This window comes from Pseudophryne corroboree, chromosome 3 (assembly GCF_028390025.1).
Source record: "Pseudophryne corroboree isolate aPseCor3 chromosome 3, aPseCor3.hap2, whole genome shotgun sequence".
NCBI lineage: Eukaryota > Metazoa > Chordata > Amphibia > Anura > Myobatrachidae > Pseudophryne > Pseudophryne corroboree.
In genome coordinates this window covers 510,189,182-510,201,460 of record NC_086446.1, presented here as the reverse complement: position 1 = coordinate 510,201,460, position 12,279 = coordinate 510,189,182, and the positions used below count along the sequence as shown (strand labels likewise).

The 12,279-nt window shown below is 46.6% G+C and overlaps 1 protein-coding gene and 1 long non-coding RNA gene across 5 annotated transcripts in view; one reads left to right on the top strand and one right to left on the bottom strand.

The window, feature by feature from the left end:
• The window catches only part of LOC135056192 (uncharacterized), a 416,825-nt gene extending 405,875 nt beyond the window's left edge, over window positions 1-10,950 (top strand). The window contains exons 3-4 of the long non-coding RNA XR_010243919.1: window positions 6,746-6,854; window positions 10,742-10,950. This is a non-coding gene — a long non-coding RNA (uncharacterized LOC135056192). The remainder of the gene's footprint in view (window positions 1-6,745; window positions 6,855-10,741) is intronic.
• PIK3R5 (phosphoinositide-3-kinase regulatory subunit 5) overlaps window positions 1-12,279 on the bottom strand; it is a 241,652-nt gene that overhangs the window by 86,834 nt on the left and 142,539 nt on the right. For 3 of the 4 annotated variants that reach the window (XM_063961044.1, XM_063961045.1, XM_063961046.1), the window contains one exon: window positions 6,756-6,824. In XM_063961044.1, the coding sequence (XP_063817114.1) occupies window positions 6,756-6,824 (69 nt within the window). Of the gene's footprint in view, window positions 1-6,730; window positions 6,825-12,279 lie in introns of those variants that run through there. The other variant, XM_063961047.1, reaches the window with a different exon arrangement.

Here is a 12,279-nt window from a genome sequence, read left to right as displayed (position 1 = left end):
CATCTAGGATACCTCATAACGAGACTGAAACACAGGTTTTGAGAAAATCTGTAGAGGTTTTGTCTGGTTCTGTTCCCACAGCCTCCTCAAACTCGCCTGGTATAATATGCCCAAAAAAGCGTGCTCTTGCCCAAATTATGCAAGTCGACACGGATACCGATGATGAGGGGGATATGCGGGGGGGGGGGGGGGTTGAGGCCTCCCCAGAGCCGGCCTTAGGCATAGGCAAACTAGGCAAATGCCTAGGGCATTTGGTATGCTTAGGGGCACCAGCAGCTTCTGCTGATTAAAATGATATGTGGCATGCCTATATTCTGTGTGTGACTGTGGCTGTATCTGCATACGAAATGCTACTTTGCGTGTATTACTGAAAATCACTGTAATGTAGCATTTCGTATGCAGATACAGCCGCAGTCGCACACAGAATATAGGCATGCTGCATATCATTTTAATCAGCAGAAGCTGCTTGTGCATCCTAGCCACATAGTAATGCAAATAAGATGCATTTTCATAAAGAAAGGGTGCCCAACGTTAGCTGAGCTGCCAGCTGACTCATGCCAGGCATCTCCTGCAGAATTAGCGGCGGTGCTAGGGGGCACCAGCCAAAATCTTGCCTAGGGCATCATATTGGTTAGGGCCGGCTCTGGGCATCCCTTGCAAAGGGGGTGCAGCTCAGGATTGAGGCCATTAAGGATGTGTTACACATTACTGACAACGCACCTGAGCAGGTTGAGGAGGCTTACTTTACAGACAATAAGAAAGCATTTGAAAAATCCTGGGAGAGCCCGGAGAAAAAAATCCAGATCCCAAAAAGGGTTCTTGTGGCTTTTCCCTTTCCTGAGGAGGATAGGAAAAAGTGGGAAAACCCCCCTATAGTAGACGCTTCTGTATCTGGACTGTCTAAAAAGGTGGTTTTACCTGTCCCTGGGTCTACCGCTTTGAAAGAACCGGTAGACCACAAAATTGAGACTACGCTCAAATCCATATACACTGCTTCAGGCGTGGCGTTAAGGCCCACTATTGCCTGTGCATGGATTTCTAAAGCCATAGTAAAGTGGTCAGGCACATTACTAGAGGAATTAGATTCTATGGATAGAAATGACATTGAAATGTTTTTACGTCACATACAGGATTCTGCAGGTTTTATGGTGGAGGCCATAAAGGACCTGGGTCATCTGACTGCAAGGACATCTTCCATGGCTGTCTCGGCACGCAGGGGACTCCGGCTGCGCCAATGGTATGCAGACGCGGAATCTAAGAGAAGTGTGGATAAACTCCCCTTCACAGGTCAGGCTCTCTTTGGGGAAGCTTTGGATGCGTGGATCTCCACGGCAACTGCGGGTAAGTCCACCTTTCTTCCCTCAGCCACTCAAACACCGAAGAAATCTTTTTCTGCATCTACAATGCAGTCCTTTCGGACCGCAAAGGTTAGGAAGTCCAAAGCCCCTACCACTTTCTTCAGAGGTGGTCGGGCAAAATCCAGAAAACCTGCACCTGCAGGTTCCCAGGAACAGAAGCCTGGCTCTGTTTCCATAAAATCCTCAGCATGACGGTGGACCTCTCAGCCTGGAGAGCGGGCAGGTGGGAGCGAGACTCAGACTTTTCAGCCACATCTGGGTTTCATCTGGCCTGGATCCCTGGGTACAGGATATTGTGTCCCAGGGGTACAGACTGGAATTTCAAGAGCTTCCACCTCACAGATTCTTCAAATAAGGCTTACCAGCTTTGCTGTCAGAAAGGGCTATCCTACAGGAAGCCATTAAACATTTGGAAAGGGCAGATGTCATTTTCCGGTTCCACCTCATCTGGAAAGCAAGGGTTACTATTCAAACCTATTTGTGGTACCGAAACCGGAGGGTTTGGTCAGACCAATTTTGTACCTGAAGTCGTTAAACCCTTATTTGAGGGAATTCAAATTCAAAATGGAGTCTCCGAGAGTGGTGATCTCAGGTCTGGAGGAGGGGGGATTCCTGGTATCCCTGGATATCAAGGATGCGTACCTTCACATTCTAATCTGGCCGCCTCACCAGGCTTATCTAAGATTTGCACTGCTGGACTGTCATGATCAGTTCCAGGCACTGCCATTCGGCTTCTCCACAGCACCGGGGGTGTTCACCAAGGTGATGGCAGAGATGATGGTGCTTCTCCGCAGAGAGGGAGTGAACATAATTCCGTATCTGGACGATTTGCTGATAAAGGCGTCGTCCAGGGAGAGTTTTTTTCAGTCCATTGCTCTCACGACTCAACTGCTCAGTGATCATGGATGGATCCTGAATCTTCCAAAGTCACATTTGGAACCAACAAGGAGATTGTCTTTCCTGGGGATGATCATCGACACGGAAGTGCAGAGGGTGTTTCTACCGGTGGAGAAGGCGTTGGTGATACAAACAATGGTCCGGGATGTCTTGAAGCCTGCCCGGGTACTGGTTCATCAGTGCATTCGCTTTCTGGGGAAGATGGTTGCCTCCTACGAGGCTCTGCAGTATGGAAGATTTCATGCACGGTCCTTCCAACTGGATCTCCTGGACAAGTGGTCGGGATCTCACCTGCACATGCACCAGAGAATACGGCTCTCGCCGAAAGCCAGGATTTCGCTCCTATGGTGGCTACAAAAGCCTCACCTTCTCGAAGTCCGCAGGTTCGGGATTCAGAACTGGATCCTTCTAACCATGGATGCAAGTCTCAGAGGTTGGGGCGCTGTTACCCAAGGGGAAACCTTCCAGGGAAAGGTGGTCAAGTCTGGAATCCATTCTTCCAATAAACATTCTGGAGCTAAGGGCCGTATATAATGGTCTTCTACAAGCGGCACATCTTCTACAAGATCAAGCCTTTCAGGTGCAGTCGGACAATGTAATGACAGTGGCATACATAAACCGACAGGGCGGAACGAAGAGCAGGGCTGCAATGTCGGAGGTAACAAGGATCCTCCTTTGGGCAGAAAAGCGCGCAGTGGCGCTGTCAGCAATCTTCATTCCGGGAGTGGACAACTGGGAAGCGGACTTCCTCAGCAGACACGATCTCCATCCGGGAGAGTGGGGCTTCCATCCGGAGGTGTTCACGGAGGTGACAAATCTTTTGGATGTACCTCAAATAGACATGATGGCCTCCCACCTCAACAAGAAGCTTCGGAGGTACTGTTCCAGATCGCGGGATCCACAGGCAGTGGCGGTGGACGCCCTAGTAACTCCATGGGTGTTCAGGTCAGTGTACGTGTTCCCTCCGCTTCCACTCATCCCAAGAATTCTAAAACTCATAAAGAAAGCAAGAGTTCAGGTGATCCTCATTGCTCCGGACTGGCCAAGAAGAGCTTGGTACGCGGATCTTCGAGAGTTACTGCTGGAAGACCCGAGGCCTCTTCCTCTTCGAGAGGACCTTCTGCAACAGGGGTCGTTCGCTTATCAAGACTTACCACGGCTACGTTTGACGGCATGTAGGTTGAACGCCAGATCTTAGCTCGAAAGGGCATTCCGAACAAAGTTATTCCTACCCTGATACAGGCTAGGAAAGGAGGTCAAGTTTCTCACTTGGAAGGCTGTCACACTGTTGGCATTAGCATCTGCTAGACGTGTGTCAGAATTGGGGGCTTTGTCCTGTAAAAGCCCCTACTTAATTTTCCATGAGGATAGAGCTGAGCTCAGGACGCGTCAGCAGTTTCTTCCTACGGTTGTGTCGGCTTTTCATATCAACCAACCTATTGTGGTGCCAGTGGCTACTGACTCCTCAATTCCCTCAAAGTCCTTGGATATTGTGAGGGCTTTGAAGATGTATGTGAAGAGGACTGCGCGTTACAGGAAGTCAGACGCTCTGCTTCTCCTTTATGATCCCAACAAGGTTGGGTGTCCTGCTTCTAAGCAGATGCTTTCTCGCTGGATCACGTTTACTATACAGTATGCTTATTCTACGGCAGGCTTGCCGTGACCAAAATCTGTTAAGGCCCACTCTACTCGTAAGGTGGGTTGTTTCTGGCGGCTGCCCAGGGTGTCTTGGCTTTATAATTTGCCGAGCAGCTACTTGGTAAGGGTCGAACATGTTTGCTAAGTTCTACAAGTTTGATACTTTGGCCTCTAAGGACCTAAAGTTTGGTCAATCAGTTCTGCAGGAGCCTCCGCGCTCTCCCTCCCATATTGGGACCTTTGGTACATCCCCATGGTACTAATGTGGACCCCAGCATCCTCTAGGATGTAAGAGAAAATAGGATTTTTTATTACCTACCGGTAAATCCTTTTCTTATAGTCCGTAGAGGATGCTGGGCGCCCGCCCAGTGCTTCGTTTCCCTGCAGTAGTTACTTAGTTCAGTACTGCCTTGTTACTTGGTTATTACTGCATTGTTACTTGGTTAAGTACTGTTGTTCAGCTGTTGCTGAAGTTGTTCAGGTTGGTTAGCCTGGTTTGCTTTGTTATGTGTGAGCTGGTATGAATCTCCCCACTATCTGTGTATTTCCTTCTCTTGAAGTATGTCTGTCTCCTCGGGCACAGTTTCTAAACTGAGCCTGGTAGGAGGGACATAGAGGGAGGAGCCAGCCCACACTATTAAACTCTTAAAGTGCCCATGGCTCCCAAGGGACCCGTCTATACCCCATGGTACTAATGTGGACCCCAGCATCCTCTACGGAGTACGAGAAAAGGATTTACCAGTAGGTAATTAAAATCCTATTTTTGCTGCGTCTTGTGTAAAGACCAGTACTGACGGGAGAGATGTGTGCTGAGCGATCTTAACACAGACCGCTTAGCACACATCTCTCCCCCCGCTCAGCACAGCGTGATGTGCTGAGCTAGGTGGGGACGACAACTGGGGGGCGCTCACTTCACACAGCGCTGAAGTGAGCGACCCGCTATATTGAGCCTGCATGCAGGCTTAATCTAGCATCGGCCACGCATTGCTATCGCTGGGGGGCATACACACGACAGATCAGTGCTTAAAATCTAAGCAGGGGTGGGGAACCTTTTTTCTACCAAGAGCCATTTGGATATTTAAAAAATCCTTCGGGGGGCATACAAAAATTATCAACTTAAAAATTAGCCTGCCCCCAGTCAATTGTTATGCCCTAGTAGATATACCCCCAGTCACTTGTTATACCCTATTAGATATACCCCTAGTCAGTTGTTGTGCCCCATTAGATATGCCCCATTAGATATGCCCCCAGTCAGTTGTTATGCCCCATTAGATATGCCCCCAGTCAGTTGTTATGCCCCATTAGATATGCCCCCAGTCAGTTGTTATGCCCCATTAGATATGCCCCCAGTCAGTTGTTATGCCCCATTAGATATGCCCCCAGTCAGTTGTTATGCCCCATTAGATATGCCCCCAGTCAGTTGTTATGCTCCATTAGATATGCCCCCAGTCAGTTGTTATGCCCCATTAGATATGCCCCCAGTCAGTTGTTATGCCCTCTAGTAGCGCCGCTTACATACACACAATAAAAGAAAAAAAAACCCACAATACTCACCAGCCCCGCTCCTGTTTCCGGACCGCTGCCCTCCGCCTGCCCGCTCGCTCCTCGGAACTATGGGAGCGCCGCACATGTACACTGTCTGAGCCGGAAGCCGGAGTTCAGGAGTGAGCTCCTCTCTCCGGCTGCTGCTGAGGAGAAGGAGCCGGGCGCCCGCTAGTAACAAAATCTCAGCTGGCGCCCGGCATCTCCCTCGGTTAGTTGAGCCTGGCCGGGCCTGATCAAGTGGCTTTGAGGGCCTTAAACGGCCCGCGGGCCTGAGTTTCCCCACCCCTGATCTAAGCAATCTAAGTAGTTGTAGAATACCACCTATAGCATACCAACTATAGAATCTAAGTAGTAGTAGAATACCACCCATAGCATACCACCCATAGAATCTAAGTAGTTGTAGAATACCACCCATAGCATACCTCCCAACTTTGTAGATGTGGGATTCAAGACCACTTCCGAAAGAGGGCGCCCCTCCCTCCCCAAATTGCATCACTCTGGGGGCATGCCCAGCACTCTCCAAAATGCTGGGCTGCTCCCAGGCCCTACCAGCCGGCCGCTGGTGGGAAGCTGGACAGTCCCAGGAAAATGGAACAATCCCGCTGACAGTTGAGAGGTATGCCCATAGCAATCCCTTGAGAGGATTCCCTGGGATCAGTACTAAATGCCGCCGGCCGGAATCCCGGCGGTCGAAATACCGACGCCGGAATCCCGACCACACAATCCCGACAGGGGTGGCGAGCGGAACGCAGCCCCTTGCGGGCTCGCTTCGCTCTCCACGCTGCGAGCACGGTGCCTCGCTACGCTCGGCACACTATTATATTCTCCCTCTATGGGTGTTGTGGACACCAAAGGAGGAAGAATATGTCGGGATTGTGGCGGTCGGGATTTCGACCGCCGGGATTCTGGCCGGCGGCATCTTGACCGCATCCCGATTCCCTAGCTCTATCTATGCCACCCCCAGGACCTTTCTTAACCCTCCACCGAACACACATCCTGCAGAGGCAAATATGTTCTTCTGTTATGGGCCTATTAAACATGGGACCGCGCTCCTTCATACTCTGCATACAATACTTTTAGCAGTTTATTTAGCAGACAGCTGACCTCACGTTAAGATAGTGAGAGTTTCTGTTTAATAAATGCAGTACACATGGAAAATGAAAGAGAAAATAAACCACAACTGTGCTGAACAATGTAACATAATCTAAGACCATAACAAACTACACGTGCAAAGCCAGCAATCACACATGTAAAAATGATACATGAGCAGCTATAATTTGACATGTGCTCACTTTTTTTGTCATCAGAATTTCTTACCAAGAGAACGGCAAAATGAAACATCAGAGCAAGAGGGGTGAGAAGGTCATACTCGCATTTCTCCTGTGCCTGCAAGGGGGGGAAAAAGAAAAATTTCAGGTACCCAGAATCCTCCAGTTCTGTAAATTAATTGTAATGACTGCTGTTGATTGGCACGTCTAAGCTCAAAATACTCATATACAACAACACTTGTTGTATTACTGTATCTTGTCTTGTCCAGATAAAGGATTTATTCAGAGGTGGTGCCGATACTTTAAGTCTGCGCATGTGTCTTGATTCTAATCACCCAAATATGCAAATGAATTTGGATGCAGAGAGAGACAATTTTGTTGTGCATTCCTAGGAGGTAACAGGGGAGTGCTAGTCAGATGCGGACCTGTTGCTTCCAGCGTCTCCAAAGATACAGGTGACTGAACAGCAGTTATGTTCCTACGGACACTCTGAGCAGCCACAGAGCTGCTCTACTGTCTCATGGTGCCATTGATGAGACTTTTTACACAAAGCGGTAGTTTAGCACCGCAGCCGGTGGGCATCTCTGTACAAATTCCGTCATTGGCAGCATTAGCATCCACCTCTGAATCAGGTCCTCTCTGTGTCCCATTGTATTGTAGCCGTTACCTGTCCTCAAAATTGCATAGAATATAAAGTGGGCACTAAATACTTGCCAGCTGCCATGATATGATGGGGAGAGTTCCTCTTTACAATAATTAGCCCCTGAAAAGTTTTGGGATGAATAAGGTCCAACTGCGCAGTACCATGACTCATGTTCTGTATGCTCATTCAGTATTTGTTGTTGTTCTGTATGTATGGAAAACTGCTCAGTACCCTGAGTGTAATCATCAATGTTGAGTGTATAGATAGATGCTCACTATATCATGCAGCCCACCAAGAACTTTTGCAATCTGGTGGACAACTATGCAATACATAGCACATACTGTATCCTTGTGTATCAATGCCTATTTCCCTATAGATTGTAAGCTAGCAAGCAGGGCCTTCCTACCTCTATGACTGTTTGTTATTGCCCAGTTTTGTTTTACAGGTTGAGTATCCCATATCCAAATATTCCGAAATACGGAATATTCCGAAATACGGACGTTTTTGAGTGAGAGTGAGATAGTGAAACCTTTGTTTTTTGATGGCTCAATGTACACAAACTTTGTTTAATACACAAAGTTATTAAAAATATTGTATTAAATGACCTTCAGGCTGTGTGTATAAGGTGTATATGAAACATAAATGAATTGTGTGAATGTACACACACTTTGTTTAATGTACAAAGTTATAAAAAAATATTGGCTAAAATGACCTTCAGGCTGTGTGTATAAGGTGTATATGTAACATAAATGCATTCTGTGCTTAGATTTAGGTCCCATCACCATGATATCTCATTATGGTATGCAATTATTCCAAAATATGGAAAAATCCGATATCCAAAATTCCTCTGGTCCCAAGCATTTTGGATAAGGGATACTCAACCTGTATTATTGTGTCCAGCTGTAAAACGCAACAGAATTTGCTGCGCTATATAAGAAACTGTTAATAAATAAATGATAAATAGATGCTTATGGACACTACTATTGTTCTTTGGGGAGATTCAGTCCTTGGCGTTGTGCTGCCACAACATTCAGCTGCGCACATCACCGAATGTTATGGTAGCCAAACATTGCTGATTTTCCTAAGTACCTTTATGGGGATATTGGTTTCAAAGTGCCTTTGTCTGATTTTTTCGGGAGGCACGTAGGTCACATAATTTTTTTATTTTTTTTTAATGTTTTTTTTATTAATACATCACATGTATTATAAAATATACAATTTCAGTATGCGGTAGCAACGAACAATTTTGCCAAAATACTGTAGAAACAATAGGAATGTCAATTATAGTTATAACAATGAATTGTTGCAGTAAACATGTATGGACATGTAAGATTGCAGGTGGAACAGCGTGTATGTAAGGACAATGACCAGTAAGATTACAGGTGGAACAGCATGTATGTATGTATGTATGGACAATGACTAGTAAGATTACAGGTGGAACAGCATGCATGTATGGACAATGACCAGTAAGATTGCAGGTGGAACACAAGTACAGTATGTATTGACAATGACCAGTAAGATTACAGGTGGAACAGCATGTATGTATGGACAATGACCAGTAAGATTACAGGTAGATCAGCATGCATGTATGAACAATAACCAGTAAGATTGCAGGTGGAACAGCATGTACAGTATGTATGGACAATGACCAGAAAGACTACAGGTGGAACAGCGTGTATGAATGGACAATGACCAGTAAGATTACAGGTGGAACAGCATGGACAGTGACCAGTAAGATTACAGGTGGAACAGCATGGATGTATGGACAATGACCAGTAAGATTACAGGTGGAACAGCATGTACAGTATGTATGGACAATGACCAGTAAGATTACAGGTGGAACAGCATGGATGTATGGACAATGACCAGTAAGATTACAGGTGGAACAGCATGTACAGTATGTATGGACAATGACCAGTAAGATTACAGGTGGAACAGCATGGATGTATGGACAATGGCCCTCATTCCGAGTTGTTCGCTCGCAAGCTGCTTTTAGCAGCTTTGCACACGCTAAGCCGCCGCCTACTGGGAGTGAATCTTAGCTTATCAAAATTGCGAACGAAAGATTAGCAGAATTGCGAATAGACACTTCTTAGCAGTTTCTGAGTAGCTCCAGACTTACTCGGCAACTGCGATCAGTTCAGTCAGTTTCGTTCCTGGTTTGACGTCACAAACAAACCCAGCGTTCGCCCAGACACTCCTCCGTTTCTCCAGCCACTCCCGCGTTTTTCCCAGAAACGGTAGCGTTTTTCGCACACACCCATAAAACGGACAGTTTCCGCTCAGAAACACCCACTTCCTGTCAATCACATTACGATCACCAGAACGAAGAAAAAACCTTGTAATGCCGTGAGTAAAATACCTAACTGCATAGCAAATTTACTTGGCACAGTCGCACTGCGGACATTGCGCATGCGCATTAGCGACTAATCGCTCCGTTGCGAGAAAAATATAACGAGCGAACAACTCGGAATGACCCCCAATGACCAGTAAGATTACAGGTGGAACAGCATGCATGTATGGACAATGGCCCTCATTCCGAGTAGATCGCTCGCTTGCTGCTTTTAGCAGCAATGCAAACGCTAAGCCGCCGCCCTCTGGGAGTGTATCTTAGCTTAGCAGAAGTGCGACGAAAGGTTAGCAGAACAGTGCTGACATTTTTTCAAGCAGTTTCAGAGTAGCTGCAGACCTACTCCTTCCTTGCGATCACTTCAGTCTGTTTAGTTCCTGCTTTGACATCACAAACACAGCCCGCGTTCAGCCAGCCACTCCACCGTTTCCCCAGGCATGCCTGCGTTTTTACCAGACACGCCTGCGTATTTTAGCACACTCCCAGAAAACGGTCAGTTACCTCCCAGAAACACCCACTTCCTGTCAATCACTCTCTGATCAGCAGAGCGACAGCAAAGCGTTGCTCGACCATGTGTGAAACTGCATATTTTTTTGAGAAAGTACGTCGCGCGTGCGCACTGCGGCCAGTACGCATGCGCAGAAATGCAGATTTTTAGCCTGATCGCTGCGCTGCGAACAACGGGCAGTAAGATTACAGGTGGAACAGCGTGTATATATGGACAATGACCAGTAAGATTACAGGTAGAACAGCGTGTATGAATGGACAATGTCCAGTTTGATTACAGGTGGAATAGCGTATATGAATGGACAATGACCAGTAAGATTACAGGTGGAACAGCATGTATCACCAAGGAAAAATTACCATATGTTAAAATTAAATAATGAATTTTGAACAGATTGCATAATTTTGAGTTACATTTTAATTTCTGTTCATTTCTTTTCTAAGATTATTTGTATCAGCATTTGCTCAGTGCAATTTTTCTTGTTCTATGTATAGAGTTAAATTTTTAGTGCCAAGTTTTTTTTGGATTCCTTTTCAGCTTTGGAGCCAAGTACTTCTTATACAGCAGAACTACAATATCCATTGAACTTGTGGATTTCTACAAATGATGGCTGTATGTATTGAACGGCACAGCTGAAGAATGTCAATACATAAACTAGTAGTATCCCATTGTATATCTGTAGTTTATGTGGCGACCCTAGGGGATAATTCATGTCACCTGTTCTGATTAATGACATCCATACTGCTTGCTGTAAGTTGAAAGTTTGGGAAATAAAGTTTTCTTCCTGCTGCGCCACTTGTTGTCCAGCAGCCCCATTGTTACAGGTCTAGATCTGGACAGGAGAGTAAACTCAGGAAGCCGGATCTCTTCCCCCTGATATCCACAGCTTCTATTCATGTTGCAGATGTCACAGTAATTTTTTCCCATTCACTGCAGGTTCCCACCAAACTCCAGGGATTAGCAGTACATAACGTGCAGAGTAATGTCACTCAGTTACCATGAAACTACTCCATAGCACCGTTAATAAGAGAAGGGTGGAATTAGGGTGGTCATTCCGAGTTGTTGGCTCGCAAGCTGCTTTTAGCAGCTTTGCACACGCTAAGCCGCCGCCTACTGGGAGTGAATCTTAGCATAGTAAAATTGCGAACGAAAGATTAGCAGAATTACGAATAGACACTTCTTAGCAGTTTCTGAGTAGCTCCAGACTTACTCGGCAACTGCGATCAGTTCAGTCAGTTTCGTTCCTGGTTTGACGTCACAAACACTCCCAGCGTTCGCCCAGACACTCCCCCGTTTCTTCAGACACTCCCGCGTTTTCCCAGAAACGGCAGCGTTTTTTCACACACACCCATAAAACGGCCTGTTTCCGCCCAGAAACACCCACTTCCTGTCAATCACATTACAATCACCAGAACGAAGAAAAAACCTCGTAATGCCGTGAGTAAAATACCTAACTGCATAGCAAATTTACTTGGCGAAGTCGCACTGCGGACATTGCGCATGCGCATTAGCGACTAATCGCTCCGTTGCGAAAAAAATAATAATGAGCGATCAACTCGGAATGAGGGCCTAGGTGTGTTGCAGAGTGTGAAGAAACAATACATCTGAGGATAGGGTTATGATTAAAATAACAATAGCAGTTTTTCATTTGGAAGCCTTGCTTTGAGATATGCAGTGTATTTCATATGTAAATGGGATTAAATAGTGGGCCATGTAACCCCAAATGAGGATCAGTTGTATATTTAGGTGTCGCGGCATTGCGGGGGCAGCGACATGGCTTTGGGCAGGTGTGGCATCGGAAATGGGGCGGGTTTGGGGCAGCCACGTGATGTCACATGCAGCCGCTGCAACAGGAAATTGGCAGTGGGCCGATTGCCTTCGCAGCAAGTCTGCGGAGGCAGGGGGCTTCACTTATTTAGTGATGCGATCACAATTGATTTGTGATCACATCTCTGGCCGCTATTGGCATGCTGGGAGGCCTTGCCCTGTTCTGGGCGGACACCAGCATACTTTCGCAAGCAGTTGCAGTTTTGCTAAAACTGCAACTGAAGATGAATAGGGTCTTTTATACTGCC